A 17194-nucleotide genomic window follows, 5' to 3' on the forward strand; every position below is an offset into this window, starting at 1 on the left:
CTCCTGTAGAAAGGAAAGGAGATTTCCTAGGAACTCAGGACTGTCTCCCACCCTCTTCCCACTCCTGCCTGTAGTGCCTTCTCTGGGCTCCAGGGGCGCCAGTGAGAGCCGTGCCGCTTCCCCTGCTACCTTCCACCCTTCGACCTCCCTTATCAGCGAGGTGACTGCTGGTTTACAGCGCAGGGCCTGTCACGTTGTCCAGGTACCACCCACAGCACCCAACTCACTCTTCCCCAGCCAAGTCTGATCCCTCTACCCTCACCCCTGAGGTTATTAAACTGGCAGCGAAATATATGAAATCGGCATTCTTGAGTGGCTCTCCACTCTAGGCAAGGAAAGGGCGGACTGTTTCCACAGTTGAAGTGTTCCAACCAATTCAGAGAAAAATACCACACGAAGTCAAAATATTGTCATCCTGGCCAAGCAAGGGTTTTCCTTTATAACCATGCTGACATGCAAGGTTTACAGCCTTGCCTCTCCCCTGGTATCTATGGTATTGCCTGCTCTCTCCAGCTGGGGGTGTCAGTTCAGCAGAGGGAGGGGAAGGACTTCATCTGTGGGAGGTGGAAGAAAGGAGAGAGTCCCTGGGAGGTTATAAACTCTGTGGTGTGAAAAATGAGTAGAATATTCAGTCCGGGAGAGGAACAAAAAGGAACTTCGTTATAGTAAAAAAGAACTGCAAGCCCTTCCTTGAAAATAGATTTAAGAAGATATTTTTAAATGTCATCCTTCTTTAGGGAAAGAAGCCATATACTGAAGAGTGCCTAGGGTGTGATTTCATTTATATAAAGTTTAAACACAGGCAAAAGCGATCTATGCTGAGGAAAGTCAGAATAGTGTGGGCTGGTTCAACTGGGGGTGGGGAGGTTCAGCTGGGAAGAGGACTTCTAAGGGGGTTAGAAATTCTCTGCGTCTTGATCAGAATGATGATTACCCAAATGTATTCCCATATGAAAATTTCTTGCACTGTGTGTTAAGATTTGTGCAATTTTCTATATGTCATTTTATACTCAGTGCAAAAATTTCAAATGAATCTTTTCTTTTTTCACCACACTTATAAATGGGGCATCAGGATAAAGGGCTGTTCAATAGGCTAGAGACATTATTGATATTCAAAGTGGATTGTAGAACATGAAAAGCGTGATTGAATCTGACCCAGGTTCAAGGAGCTGACCTAGCTCCAAGTCCTACCTGCAGCTCTTCCTGCGGACGGGCATTTGAGCTAGCTTTCCATCTCTCAGGCTCAGTTTCCCTCCCTGAAATGTGGATTATAATATTTATTTTTAACTGCCGTTTGGGGGATTCAATGAAATGATATACGTAGGTGTCTTGCCAAACACCTGAAATACAGCTCAAAAATAGTATTTATTATTAACAGATTGTAGCTATATGTCCACATAAACTATGACGCTAACAAATTCTAGTCATAAAATCAGATTTCTATCTTAAAATATTACTGAGAATAAAGGCATAACTCTAAATAACTGATACTAAACACCACAAATATCTAAGTGGATATTGTTAAAATATGTTAAGCTATTAAAATATATCTAAATTATTTGAAATCAGCTGCATTCTGTGCTGTAGGATGTTGGCCTAATTACTGAACATCTCTGAGTATGTTTCATCTACAAAATGGGAGTGATGCTCCTATTTTGTTAGGAATATTCTGATGATTTGGTTTGTTAAAATATGGAATGTACTCTGAAGTGTGCCTAACACACTGAATTTTGGTTAAATAATTCAAGTTGGCAAATATTTAATCAATGCCTAATATAAGACAGACTTTTTAGTTCCTAGAAATTCAAAACAAGAATAAGAGGCAGTCTTTCCTTCAGACAGCTTCCAACCTAGTGGGAAAGGCAGACAGATAGACATTTATGAAATAAGGGGACAAATGTTATGCTAGTGTAAGATTAGAATAGTGGGGAAGCGTGCAGGAGACATTGTACAGAAGTACGATAGCCCATTAAAAGTGTGTGGACAGTGGTCATCTTTAAATTTAAAAAGGGCATCGTGATACTGGAAAATAAGAATTTAAGGCCACCATGTGTTTGACTCAACAGCCAAAGGATTATTTCTGTTTTAGAATCACAAGCTTAAGTGTAACCAGGAGTGTTCTGAATCAGAAGCGGGTGCGTTAGAACAGCAGAATGGAAAGCACCTTCGGCTTGGCAGTGGGTCAGAAGGGGGATGGAATGGAGTTCCAAGTGGCAAGACCTAGTTCTACTGACTGCCGCCCACTTCACGTGCAGCCTCTCCGGCTGGAGGCCGGAGCTGTGCATGAGAAGGAAGGGCAGTTCTTCCAGGACAGTGTTGAGTCACCTCTACTTTGAGAATCTGATGAAAGCGATGAACGCTTTCCAGGAAAAAAAATGGACTTGTAAGGAAACGAAGTGACCATAGTAATTTCCAGCAAGACTCTTGCCCTTCTGAAGTTCAGGGGAAGAGCCTCTGTTTTAAAAGAAGACCCATACCCTCCCCTCTCTGGAGAACCAATAAATACTGGCAGCCTCATTAATTGTTACCATATTAACACTGATGATCCTCAAATGACTGCAGGGTAGTCCCCTGCCTCTGTGATAATCTCTTCTGTACTCTGTCCTCCCTGGTATTTCCCCGTGCACATAGGGGTGAGATTGCTCCAGGATGAAAAGCTTAAAGAAAACCCAACTGTAAAAAATCTAGACGCTGCCCTGACACTTACCAAGCTCTCTGGAGAGTAACATATCAAATATTACTATGCAACGGCTAATGCTATCACTGCTATGAAGTGCACATTGCCATTTTTCCTTCCATGATTCAGAAATTAGGCTGGAGAAGTAGGATGTTTGGCTAACAAGAGCCAACTGGCCCTCTTTGCGAATCCTGATCCCACGTTACTGACGGTCCAGTCTTCTCCCGTAATCTCCTTGAGGGATTCTGATGGGCAATTTTGTGTTATGTCTTATCAGCAAGTTCCTGAAGATACAGTGCCTGGAGGGTGGCATCTGGGAGCGAGGAAGCTGCATCCCAGTGGTGTGTGAGCCCCCTTCTCCGGTCTTTGAAGGCATGTATGAATGCACCAATGGCTTTGAGCTCGGCAGCCAGTGTGTGCTCAACTGTAACCAGGAAAGCAAAAGGGTAAGATGACTTGAACTTGAATCTGAATCAGGCTGTGCTCTAATCTTGGTGACAAATCCAAGAATGTTGAGTAGAAATGATCTAAATGGATCCCAACAGTCAGGGCCTTACTGAGCTGGCATTCTAACCATGGGTGTTGACATTAATCTATAAGGGGTTCAGAAGATACCACGTTTTCGGAATATTCTCATCTGACTTCAGAACTTCCTTCTGGATAAGAAGAACGACCTGATGGTTTGGGTACCCGAGTAAATTGCAAAAATGCTGGGATTCTGATTTGGTGATGTGATTTCCTCCGACCTAACTTGCCTGGAAATGCTGGTATTACACTTTTTAATAGAGCCAGAGTCATGAACACGAATTCCTCAGCAAAGGCAAAGCTGAAAACGGTGTCTGGCTTTTATTCTCCCTTGGATTTTGGCGCGAGAGGTCTCAAACAAAAACCACAGTCTTATCGTGGTTACGTGACTAAAATCAGTTTTATTTTAGACTCTTTGCAAGTACCACCCACATACATGAGACAGGACGTTAAGCAGACATCCTAGGCAAAGATCAAGGACTTTGCCTGCTCTCCTGGCACATGTCTTGAGCTCAGTGTCCAACACTGCAAGGTAAGCAGTGCAGGACAGATGTGAAAAGAACACTCCGTGAAATGAGACCCCTGAGAAACCAAACACATTTGTTTGCACTGATCGTTTAAGGAGTTGGCCAGATAAAGGGAGACTTATCTCTAATTCTACAATCTTACTTTCTTGGGTTTTGTGAGTGAGTGCTGTTCTCTGTATTCTGCATTATAACGTACTTTGTTATTCCCGGAGATGTGAAGCCAAGAGTTGCCCAAACCAGAACACACGTGGAGAAAGGAAATAGAACTGTGGTGAGATCAAAGGCAACGATGATGTGTCCATTCAAGCAGAAAGGCAGAAAGCACCTTCAGAAAAATTACGAATTAGTTTCCCTGACTTAAACTCATGTTGAAAAAAATGTGACAGTTCCCACAAGCAGCATTTGTGGGATCGTATGAACGGACCAATGCAAAACAACACCGTCTGGGAAAAAATTTCCAAAAAAAAATCTCGGAATACATGGGCCACAGTTGATAGCTCACCATATCCTTATATCCAAAGGAGGAAACTTTGTTAATGAATTTCATTAGTGACAAAATTGTTCATGATTTCTTCACATCAAAACAGCAAAAAATTGTCTTGACTTGTTTTTGGGGGGGAAGGGGCACTCTGTAACAACATGGTTTATTACTTCAATAGTATCTTTTAGTCTGGGTTCTTAAAGTTGGAGAGCACTAAATTTAATCAGACCACTTTTGTCCTCACTCTAAAGTAAGTGAGCAAAACAATAATGGATATGTTCTTGACTTCTGATATTCTAGCTCCCCATCCTCTGCACTAAGGAGGGACTGTGGACTGAGGAGTTCAAGTTGTGTGAGAACCTGCAAGGGGAATGCCCACCACCCACCTCGGAGCTGAATTTCGTGGAGTACAAGTGTGAACAGGGATACGGGATTGGTAGGTTTGGTTGGGAAGCAATGCTGAATTCTGCTCCCAAGTAATCCTTTTATTAGGCCTGGCTGGATCTTGAATCAGATCCGTTGCTCTCCCTGAGGAATGGATGGAAATGCAAGCTGACTCTTAGTCGCTTCAGTAAAAATGAAATTTATGACAAATTCATATTATTTTTTTTACTCCTCCACACGTGTGGAATGTTGGTGCCACTGCTGAACCATTTGCATAGTGTCTGGTCATGTTACTCTCTTCGCTGCAGGCTGAAAGTGGATTGATTTGTGGCTGGAATAGTAGTTCCAAGAGGAAAGGTGGAAAAGTGTAGCCACATACCGCGCATGTGCCGGGCGCCTCCTCCGTTCTCTCTGCTGTTGTTACTGGAGCAGAGAGTTCCTGAAAGGAACAGTTTGAGATTGCTCTGGCTTGTCTGGCTCAGCAGCCATTCTTTCTGTGCAGGGAATCAGGATCCGGAACCTAGGGGCAACTTCTTAATGAAATAACTGAAATTAAAAATCTCTGTGGCCAGGGCTGGTTTAAAGTGATATTGACTCAACTCTGCTCTGGCTGAATGTAAGCATCCTAGAAAAGAGATACTGCTTGTGGAAGTTCTTGTGAGATTAACCCTAAGTTTTGAATGGCACGAGCAAGCTTAATTTTATAAATTGGGTCATGCCAGTGGGTATAATTCAAGTTAATGAGAAAGCTTGTCATTTTCTGAGATGTTCTTTTCCATCTTCAAGTTGCTTTTGCACTGAGAAATCTCTGGGTCAGACATGGAGTAGTGGGGTGCTTCGACTATGCCTCTTGTGTGGTGTTTCATGAGAAAATTCTTATCTCCCTACCCTCCAGTTTCTACATTAATATGTCGTACACTTACATATACAGAGTCTTTAAGAGTCATGTCACTCTTTGAGTTATTATACAAGTTAGCAAAAAACAGGAATAGAGATAGTGAGAGCTGAAAAGAGACTTGGCGATCATCAACTCTTTAGAGGAGAAAACAGAGAACACTGAGACTGTGTCTTCTTTGAATAGCATTTTAGAAGCTACTTGGATGCCACATACAAGGAACTAGAGCAAGATTTTCCTTCAAAAGGCCAATACATGACCAAAATCTCTGCTTCTGATTTCCCCTTGCTTCCTCTTTAATCACGTAGGTTTCTTGGCTGCCAGTGTAATGATCTTCAGTGTAGCAGACGTTATAAATCTGCCTTCATAATTTCTGGGCCATTTTTTTTTTCCCCAGCTAGTAAAGTTTTTAGGTAGTAGATGCTGCAATTATAAGCTTCCAGGAAATCCTGTAAGTACATATAATGATACTGAGAGTACTTAAAAGGCATCAACCAATCAGGATAGACTTTGGCTGGCCAGAGTCCTGGAGTGGGGTCTTGGAAGTCTGGGAGACCAGGAGCTAAAACTTGTATTGCTGCATCACACAGAGATTCACGGATTCCAGAGGAGGGGGCGTATTGGACCAAAAAGAAGAAGAGCACTGGGGCAAGGGAGTTGGCTTGGGGCGGTGACTCTTCAGCAGTTGGTGTAGAAGTGTCCCTGCAGGTACACAGCAGAGCGGCAGGAGCCCTGCCTATAGCCGTGCTAATGTGGTGACCCATAATGTAGGAACCAATTACTCTTGAAAAGTCAAAGCTGTTGATTCCAGGAAAAGGCTGAGCTGTGGGAAGTTCAAGTGTCCGTTGTACATTTCTGTCCCTTCAGGTGCAGTGTGTTCCCCGTCGTGTGTAATCCCCCCCAGTGATCCCGTCATTCTTCCTGAGAACGTCACTGCTGACACTCTGGAGCACTGGATGGAACCCGTCAAAGTCCAGGTGAGGAAAGGGTCGTTTTTAGGTGCCGAGGATGTCAACCGACAGCGTAGTCTCAGGAGTAAATTTCAGAGGCGTTCAAGGCATCCTTAGAGCAAACAACCACGTGGGTCATTCTTAGAGAGACAGATTGAAAACCAAGAAGAAGAAAAGAGAAAAGCTTGGGGGGAAAAAGATGATCCACATCGCAAGGAAATGTTGAAAGCTAATACAGAAGGAAGACTCAGAAACAGAGAGAATGATAATCCAGGAAGGAGATTGAAAGAGAAAATTGCTACTAATAGAAAAAACAGGACGGGAAATCTTAGGATAAGCCAAGAAATGAGCAAATATAGAAGAAGGATGGAGAGGGACAAATCAGCTAGAAAAAACGAAAATAAAAAACTGAAAACAGGGAGACAGTGAGTCAGGAAGTAAGAACAGAGTTGCCTTTCCTGCCTGCATTCCCCACTCTCTCTAAACCCTGAAAGCTGTTCCCTGGGCCTTCAGATATTCAGAGTCGGTCCTGAGCAAGATCAGGACATCTGCAACCTCTTCTCTGGGCTTTCTGTTTATTTTCATCCTCCTGTGAAACCCTGAGGACTCTGCCTCCCTGCGGGGCCCCCTGGTCCCTCCTTTCTGTCTCACATCCCTGTCCCCTGTCTCCTCAATGCCCCTTCCAAACCAACCCCCCTGCCTGCCCCCTGAAATCACCCACTCTTAAATCTAATACCAACAGAATAAACCACTCATCACCCTCGCTGCTGTCACCTCTGACCCCTCCGGTCGCTCCCTCCCCTGATTTCTTAAACCTTTTAGCTCCTGGCTCATAGTCACTTTTCCTAATCTAATACTCCTGGCATAACTCTTACTGATTTCAACATCCACATACTACGTCCTTCCCAAACCGGGGTTCTCTGTTCCATGGCTTTTTGTTGTTGTTGTTTTCCTCCAGTGATGCCTTTAGCTTCCTGCCTTTCTCTTCCACGCGCCTTCCTGGGCTCACTCTAGTCTTGCTGCAGTGACCTCTTGGCTGATTCTTGAACATGCCAGGCACACTCCCACCACAGGCCCTATGCCCTTTGCCTAGAATTCTCTTCTCCCAGCTATCTGTGTGTCTTGCTTTGTTTTTTTCTCTCCTTAGGACCAATCATGACCGTGCACATTATGCATTTTACTTGTTTATCTTCTTTGGCTCTTTCCACCACTAGAGTAAAAAGATCAATGAGGGATTGTTGTCTGTTTTGTTCAGTACTCTATCCACAGATCCTAGACCACTGCCTAGTATGTAGTAGGTGCTCAATAAATATTTGTGAAACAAATAAATGTAAAATAGAAAGAAAAGGCTACAAAAGGTGTGAATGGAGAAGATCTCATGGTAAATTGTGTCTTCTTGGAATGGGGAAGGTGGAGATATCAGAAAGCCTGGAGTATGGTTGCTTTATTAGACTGTCTAAGAAACAAAACCCTTGGAAGGCTGTTCCCACAGAGTCACCAAGAGATGGGCTCTAGAGATGTATCACATTCCATTTGGAAAGCGTTCTCAGATTGATCCTTTTTTGTCACAGGCTAATTGTGCCGTATTATTGGCAGGGATTTGTGTCAAAGTGGGACGATCAGAAAAAAAGTACTCTTAAGTATGATTCAGGGTTGCGAGGTGGAGACTAGCATGACCTTATTATTTCAGTCGGTCAGTCAGTCAGTCACTCAGCAAACTTACTGGGACTCACATGCCCTGGAACTGTGCTTTGTGCTGGGAATATGGAGGTGAAAAAAATGAGAGTCCCTCTGTTTACAAGACTTACTATGATCTCGCCACGAAATGGAACATTTATAATAAGGCACCATGGGAAGTGGTCGGGTTGTGGTCAAAGTGCTGTGGGAACATTTGAGAGGAAGCAACTCATTCTTCTGCTCAGGAGCTTTGGGGAGTTGGGGAAAGATCATGGACCAGGAAGCTTTTCCTCTGGGCCTGAAACTGTGATCAAGAGGAACATTCTAGAGGATAAGGAGTGGTGAGAAGTTCTGTGTGGCTGAAACCAGGGTCTGTGTGGTGGGGAGGGGGAGGGGCAATGGGAGCTGAAAGGATGAGATGGGGAGGGGCAGGTAGGACCCCACAGGCCAGGTGCGCCCCTCTTAGGACATTGAACCTGGTGAGAACACCGTGGGGGCAGGACGGGCCCCCCACGGGTGTGAGGGCGCTGTGAAGACTGCGTGGGAGTGAGAAGGAGGAAGCCAGGAGAACACCTTGTGTGGTTCTCCCATCCCCTGGCCTCTCCAGACTTTGTCCCACTTCCCACAGTCTGTTGTGAAGGTTTAGCTGGAATGACAGTCCCCTGGAGAACAAGCTTCTGCCTCAGGGCGCCTCATGAGGTGCCAGATGGCCTGGACCCTTTCCGTCAGTCCCTTAAACTCCGCTTTCTGTGCTGAAAGACTTCTCTTTCTCTGTGAGCAGTGAAAGGCGGAATGGCTTGGGATATTTCAGTCTGTTTCTTCCACTTGAGAAATGAACTGCTTCAGGGACCCTTCTACACTCACTCCACCATCTACCCCACAAGGCATCCGATGGGCACAGTTGATGGTGTGTGAGGCCAGGGGCAGGCCTCCCAGTGACTGGGGCTCTCCCAGCCCTGCTTTTCCAATGGGACATTCGGAGAAGAGCAGGTCACTTTTCTTCATGAAGAGAGCAGGGGTACCAGTCAGAGACCTGCCTGCTTCCAAACTGGAAAACAGTCTATCCTCTATTTTATAAAACTCCCTCTTTCTCAGCTATCCTCTGGGGAAGTCACTATCATTTATTTACCTCTATTCCATAGCATTTCTAGGTTCAGGTTTCCATTCCTAGCTCCCCTTTCAGGGCTGGGCACTTTGTAGGTGTCTTACGAATGTTGGCTGGATAAGCAAACAAACTGCCACAGCATCATTTTCTACTTTGGAAGTAAATGTATATTTTCTCTTCACACTGGGGGCATTTCAGCAGCTTGGTGCTGCTATGTGTAATTACATCCTTATTAATTCCAAGTTGCCCAGCCTGGAGAGAAAATGTGGAATTTATTTTCTTCTTAAGCCAAACACCAAACATTATCATCTGTGTCATTGCATTTAATTATGTCTATGAGCTAGTCAGGAAATCCCTGGTTTTGGAAAATAGGTTATCCAGGCGTAATTTTGAGGATGACAACGTGTCAGAAACATCATAGATTTTGCAACTAAAAAATGTACTTTGGAAAAAGCTGATTTTTTATGCATGAGCTCTGTTATTCACCCGCTGCATAACCTTAGGCTGGTTTACTGTTCGGTGCCTCCATTTCCTTGTCTTTAAAATAGGTATAATGCTTCATTCATCAAGTTCCTGTGAGATGAGGCACACAGGGATAGAACCTAGCTTTGTGTTTGATGCGTAATAACCTTTCCTGATCAGTTGTCATTCCTCCTGGAGACGGGTTGCTTCCCCTCACCTCTGCCTGCCTTTCTCATCTGCAGTGACACGCCCTGCCCTTTATGATTTTGGGGTACAACTCAACTACGTAGTGGTGGGTCACAGTCTGCAATATTATTAGGGGCACGATTACTTCAGTGGCACCGTTGAGACTTGGGTCATATTTCTGTGTGAAAATAAAGCAAAGTAATTAAATCAGCTGCTTCCAACAAAGGAGGGGAAGAATTGAGGCAACTCACAAAATGAACCTCATCCCTACCTTAGAAGAGTAATTTGTTCCTTTAAAAAAAAAAAAATCCCAAAGTTCAGAAGTTCAAAAGTTGAAAACATAATTAACATTCCCTGAACCCCCAAATCAATATTCTTTATGTTAAAAGAAAACCAAGGGTTAAATCGACAGTAACACTAGTTCTCACCGAGGGGCTGCACATGCTGTTACCTGTGTTCTCGCTGCTGTTTCATACATAAAAATTGAGAAGGGCTGCTTACAAACGAAGCTTACATGGGATGCTTCGCCTTTAGGGAGGCAAACCTTTATTATAACAGAAAAACAAGAAAAAGAAGTCAGTGGAAGCAAAAGAGATGACGATGAGGGCTCATTACCCTTGTGTTCCCAGGTCCTCAGAGATGAGACTGTGCACCGACCGTAGACGGCCCCATAACGTCTGCCGTCTGTGGCACCCATGGCTCTTGAGGGGTGGGAGATCAAAGCTCGTCCTCACAAAGGAGAAGGAATGCCTTACAAACCAAAGCAGTTGTATTCAGTGAAAGTCTTTCTCAAGTAAAAACCTTCTAACTTACATTGACGTATCTTGAAGCACGTTCCATACTGTACTCAGTCTTCAACACCGGTGTCCTTAAGAATCACCTGGGCGCTTTGTAAAGGGAATAGACCTGGGTTCCCCGCCTCGGAGTAAGGCTGGCCGTGCCTTGGGGTATGCACTTTTTTAGCAAGCACCCCAGGTAATTCCACCGTAATGCTTTGAGAAACACTGCTACTATAAAATAAAATACTGGCGACATAAATATTTTACGTACAAGCACACCTATTTGGAGCCGGGCTCGTCTGTTTAGTGCATGATGATCTCCTATGTCGTGGAAATCCCTGCTACCTCCCACGCTTCAGATACCTTTGTATCTGGCAAGATAACAGAGCAGTGGATTAAACCTCATCATTTTCTCTAGTCTGCTTCCAATGACTTCATTCTTTGTAATAAAAATGATGTCTTACGTTTGGATAAGGCTTTATTGACTTCAAAGTTGTATATATAACATATATATATACATTTTATATATTTATAATTTTATTTGAATCTTATCACAGACCAATAAACTAAGAAAGGAAGATTTTATTATCCTTATTTTACCAACAAATTAAATGTTGCTAGATGATCTGTCCAAGGTTGCATAGCTTTCAAGAAATGGAGAAAATGCAACCAGCTTCTGACTCCAAGTTCGATGTGATTTCCCCTGAATCACCCTATTAGCTGTAGTCTCTCTCTCTCTCTCTTTTTTTTTAATTTCCTAGTGTGTGTTTGGGTTAGTTTGCCCATCAGATAGAAAAGACTTCCCCCAATCATGAGAATCAACTTGTTCCCACACTTCCCTTCCCTCCCCGTAGAGTCTAACAAAAATAGAGAGGTATTTGCCTGTAATTCTGCTTTTCCTTATTGTGAAAGAGTTTGTTTTTAAAGAACAATCAAGTATACTTTTCAGGTTCCTATGCAGTTTACTTGCCTGTCTCTGGAGGGGGTTCTACTGGTTTTTAATCCTGAAAATGATACCTGACTCCTAGAATAATATACCTTTCATTAAAGGAAGAATTTCTGAGGATTTACGTAGTCTGGGGTTTGGATGAGAAACAATTCAAAGTAGCAACTGGTATAAAAGGCAGAGTTAGGTCCTCCGGAGTTCAAACACTATGCACCTTACCCCTTAGAGCCTCTGTCCACTCACCAGCAAGGGTGACGATGGAGTGTTATTTGTCTTGAGGGGTTGTTATAAAAATTCAAAATAACCCTTTTGAAATGTCTTGCAGTTTGCTAACTCATAGTTCCTCTGAATTATGAAAAATTGAAATTTCAGTTCACTTAGGACAAATCTTACCTTCGGAAATTCCCTGCGTCTCTGAAAAGACATCACCAGCTGTCTCTAAGAAAGAAAAATATTGTTCTATAAATTCTTTGCTTATTAGTGTGTGTGTGTGTCTAGGTAGAAATGTGTAGGTCGTTTGTTCGCCTTTTCTCTGTCCTTTTTACAAACGGGGCTGGGAAGACAATTAGTAGCCCGGCAGTGCTTCCTATTGGAACAGCTCTGACCAAAGAAGCAATTGCTGACAGCTCTGGTTGTGGGACAAAGAGAGCAAGGATGAACACATACGATCATTTCTGAATGTTTCAAGGACAGGCTGGCTGTGGGAAACCAGAGGTAAAGATTTGAGATTCCCAAACGGACTCCGTGGGCCTTTGTTGTTGTAACGGTGTCTTCCTCCTTCACCTGCTACACTCAGGGACTTAGACCTTTCCGTGGTGATGGCATCAGCAGAGAAATAGCCCTGCAGAAAAAGAAGATGCCAAACAAAAGGACTTCTTGGCTGTCAAGCAAATCCCTGCCGGTCCAGGTGATGGAGCAGGGGAATCTGGCAGTTGGGACAGACAGGAGACAGCCAGCTGCACCATCAGTACCGCCGCTCAGACCCAGGAACGAGGCTGCCACCAGACTGCCCTGTTGTGCCTCTCGGGCAGTACCTGGTTGCCTGGTGGTCTAGGGGGCCTGAGCTGGGGGCGTGGGAAGAGCTCCCTGTGGACTTCCACTGCGAGCCCTTCATGCTGTTCTGAGCCCTGCTTTTCCTTGTCTTCATTTTCCCCTCCTTCTTCCTCTTTTCTGTTATTCTAACACCAAACTGTCAGAGTCTTGAGGGTAGGAATGTCTCGCCTTCATCCCCAGACCTCCTCAGTGCATGACTCCTTCCACCCGTTGCTCAGAACGAGGTTGCTGTCGGAAACCAAAGAGCCCGTAGCAAAGCTCGGCTCCCACCTCCCCAGAGCCATTGCTCATGGCAAACCTTTGTATTTTTCCCAAAAGGCTATGTAAGGTTGATTTTTTAAATTATTGCCCTTAATTACTGTGTCTGGAGAATGTTTTATCAGATCTTGCGATTTTCCTATTTAAAATAGGAAAATTGATGTTTTGACTTAAAGCTATAAAGAAGTGGTCTTTTGGAGAGATTATTTTCTGCACATAATACAGCAATTGTTTGCATGTAATGAGGTTTTCTAAATTGTGTTTGAAAATGTCTCTGAAGTACAAAAGGATCCATCGTAATGTATCATGTGAGTTTGCTTCATAAATTCATTTTTCACAGATTGAACAATACTTTTTCTTTTTTCTAGGTATCATAATGAGGAATTAGGGAGGTCCAAATTAGTGAGATTTTCCTGTGGCTACACACATTAGGTTTGCAAGGATTCTCAACACGTAATGGAATCCCTCTCTCAAATTCCCAGCTTTTCAACAGATTTGCTCAGTCAAAACAAATCTTAAAATTTCTGACTGTTTTCCCAAGTTGGTCCCCCAAGAATTAATAATTCCTTCAATGAAACCAGAATGTTTTAAGAGAAAGAGAAAAGCAGGGAGAGAAATAGAAGATAGTAACTCCCCAGGAGCCAGTTTCCCACTAACGTGTCTCCCCCTCCTGTCTGTCTCCTTGTCTCCTAATCCTTGGCCTCCCCTGACCTCAAGTGTCCTCTTGATGCGAGCAGTTGTGTGTAACAGCTCCAGTGACACTTGCCACACATCATGGGAGAACAAATCCCTCAGACGTGAGTCATGAGAAGATCTTCTTTTTCATCAGTTTTAAGTTTGGCATTGTTCCCTCTCTGCTTGGATAAGCCTCAGGCATCAATTCCCTCTTCTCTCGAGAAGAGTAGACAAGACAGCCTTGGAGCATGAGCGAAAAGGAACCAAAAACCCGACTGCAGGGGCATGTGCTTTGATCCAAGTAAATATGCAGAATAATGCTGTCTTTGATTTAGGAGCTGCATGCATATATGGTAATAAGAAAATCGTCAAAAACCTGGGCAGGAGCGGAACTTTGTGGTCTGATGTGATTAGTAGCCCATTCTGTCAAGTAACTATGCCTGACGAAAAAAACAATTGAGCAATTTGGTGTTAGACCTTCATGTTGGCTAACCACCAGTCTTGTGACTTTTAACAAGACATTTAACCAGGCAACAGCCTTCATCCAGCTCTATGACCATCCTAATAACTCTTAACCGGTTTTCCTTCCCCTCCTGTCTCCCTCCCTCCCTTCTCTCTCTCTCTGTCTCTCTGTCTGTCTGTCTGTCTCTCCTTCTCTCCCTCTTCCCTGCTCCTCCTTTCCCTTCAGCTCTCCCTTTGCTCTTCCTTCCTGTCTTCTCTTTAATCCCTTGCTTTTTCAAAAAATTTAAAATGACCCAACCCAGAGGAAATCTTTAAACTGGTTTTCTCATAAACCTTTTCCTTTTGAAAAGTTCCAAACAAATCCTTGGCACTTAATTGTTCACCATTGATTCATCTGAGAAGTGGCTTGCTTATAGTATAACAACAATAGTTATAATCATATACAAATGTGTAGAAATAATAATTTTAACATTCAGAATAGTTGTTAACAATAGGGAGGAAGGAAGGAGAATGATGTTGGAGAGACACATTTAGGGGACAGTAATTGAATCTCTAGTGGCTCAAACTCTGGAAGCAGATACAGCAAATGTTAAGATTTTATAAAATTGGGCAGAGGGTATAAGATGATCTTTCAGTTATTCTCTGTAGATTTCCAAATATAATATGTAGGGTTATAATTTATCAAAAGTATTCCAAATAGCCAAGACATGGAAACAACCTAAATGTGCATTGACGGATGACTGGATAAAGAAGTTGTGGTATATTTATACAATGGAATACTATTCAGCCATAAAAATGTCAACATAACGCCATTTGCAGCAACATGGATGCTCCTGGAGAATGTCATTCTAAGTGAAGTAAGCCAGAAAGAGAAAGGAAAATACCATATGATATCACTCATATGTGGAATCTAAAAAAAAAAAAAAAAAAAAGAAGAAGGAGACAAATGAACTTAAATATAAAACAGAAATAGACAAACCGTCTCACAGACATTGAATAAAAACTTGTGGTTGCTAGCAGGGAAAGGGGGTGGGAAGGGACAGACTGGGAGTTCAAGATTTGTAGGTACTGACAGGTATATATAGAATAGATAAACAAGTTTATACTGTATAGCACAGGGGAATATATTCAAGATCTTGTAGTAGCTCACAGTGAAAAAATACAAAAATGAATATATGTATATTCAGGTATGACAGAAGTTGACACAACATTGTAAACTGACTATAACTCAATTTAAAAAAAACGTATTCCAGAAAATAAGGAAGTCATATTGCACTGTTCAAAGATAGACTGAGGCATGCTAAAAATTTTAAGAGTTTATCTGAGCAAAAATCTACTTGAGTCGGGCAACACCAAACCAGAAGGGGTTGGGAGTGCTCCACCAACAGGAGCTGGGGAGAGACTTTATTTCAGAGGAAGATGGAAGGAAAGCGAGGAAACTGCTGATTGGTTATAGCCGAAAGCCCAGTTGGTGGTTCATGGCTGATTGTCCTTTAGTTTCAATTTCAAAACCTTGAAGCGTTGACAGGCTGAGATTCTGGTTTGCTTCCGCAGGCCACCAGGGCATTAGCGCCGCCTCAGTGTCATGGCTTCCTTGTTTAATTAATTTAACACACCTCCCCAGGAGCTAGTCCTTCTCTGCCTCCTTCACACTAGTTTTCTTCCTGTTCCACTTCCCTCTTTCACCACCCCACCGCAAACGTGCCCATAAAATTTAGGGCCTGAAAAACATTTCAAATTTTCCTCCAATTTTGATCAATAAGTAGTTATTCGATTAATTCTACATGCAGATCTTTTCTTACGAGCTGAATGACTTTTATAGGCCAGAAGATAAAGGAGAATCCGAGAGATACACCATCCCATTTAGTGGTTGACAAACGCTTGTTAAACATTGTCCCTAAGTCACTGAGATAAAATGTATGAATGGGAGACAGTCCCTATTCTCAGGGATTTTGCAACCTAGGTAGCAGGTGACACAGGTGCCAGAAACTTTTGCAGTTACAGAGATTAAGAAGCTTGCCAGTCTTAAAACCGAATTATAGAATATTAAAGAAAAATCACTGAGATGGGTGTCATCAATTCTACTATCATGAACTTACTCTATAGATATAATTGCATGTGAATGAAATGACTTATCTATAAGTTTTGGTTGTTAGAGCAGAAGACTGAAAATAACCTAAATATTCGTTAATACGGTGTGGTTAAGTCAGGTTACATCCACGCAGTGGAATAATACGCAGTCAGTAGAATGCAGCGTCGCAGATACCGTAAAATGAACAGAAGACTAAGGAACATTATGAAGTGAAATACAGCAAGGCAAACAAACAGCAATAAACTAACGCACTAAATAAGATGATAGTATTGTAGAATTTGTATGAGCAAATAAATAATTCTATATATGCATGTATGTGCACAGGCTATCTCTGTAATTTTACAAAAAAGAACTAAAAATAAGATGGGCGAAATTCAGGTAGTTGGGAGCAGGAGTAGGAGGGAGATTGTGTAGCCTTTTATGACTTCTCTATTTTTTTTACTGTGAACGTGTATCACATAATAAAATAAATTACATAAAAATAAAAAGATGTAGAAAATAAATTGGAAATAATAAGCGGAAAGAGCATTGGAGAAGAAGAATTGAAAGTGAAGACAGACTCTTTTCCGTTCTTTTTCTTTTTTTTCTTCTGTTTTCCCCTTTGCAGTGTATTTTTAGAATTTCTCCTGCATGTGCAAAGATGGTGGGTAGGGTAGAAGGTGTGAAGGGCCTAAGAGGAGCTGGTACTGTCAGTTCAGAGTGTTCTGCTGAGTTCTGGCTGTGGTGGTCACGTGAGTCGGCCGAGGCTCAGCATCCCTTCACGTGGAGGAACTGCTGTCCTGCCAGCTACCCCCCCCCCCCCCCGCAGACCGTGGGCCTTTTCAGGGCAGCGACTGGACTGGTGAATCTTCAGATCCGTGACTGACCGACTACGGCGGGGTACCAGGGGTCTTTAGTGGATCCACTGGTATGAGAAGGAATAAAGTTACCATATATTTGCATTTCTAAGGGCTCAAGTTATGGCATTTTGCCATTACTGTTACTTGATGACAGCAACAAAGTGTGAAACATTTGTATTTTAAATAATGAAAGTCATGCCCACTGCTAAGTAGAGTTTTAG

The 17194-nt window shown here is 42.9% G+C and overlaps 1 protein-coding gene across 1 annotated transcript in view; it reads left to right on the forward strand.

The window, feature by feature from the left end:
* Positions 1-17194, forward strand: part of PAPPA2 (pappalysin 2) — a 244170-nt gene that overhangs the window by 188690 nt on the left and 38286 nt on the right. Inside the window, exons 17-19 of the mRNA XM_010992885.3 lie at positions 2955-3123; positions 4511-4646; positions 6357-6466. Of these exons, the coding sequence (XP_010991187.2) occupies positions 2955-3123; positions 4511-4646; positions 6357-6466 (415 nt within the window). The remainder of the gene's footprint in view (positions 1-2954; positions 3124-4510; positions 4647-6356; positions 6467-17194) is intronic.

This window comes from Camelus dromedarius, chromosome 23 (assembly GCF_036321535.1).
Source record: "Camelus dromedarius isolate mCamDro1 chromosome 23, mCamDro1.pat, whole genome shotgun sequence".
Classification (NCBI taxonomy): Eukaryota; Metazoa; Chordata; class Mammalia; order Artiodactyla; family Camelidae; genus Camelus; species Camelus dromedarius.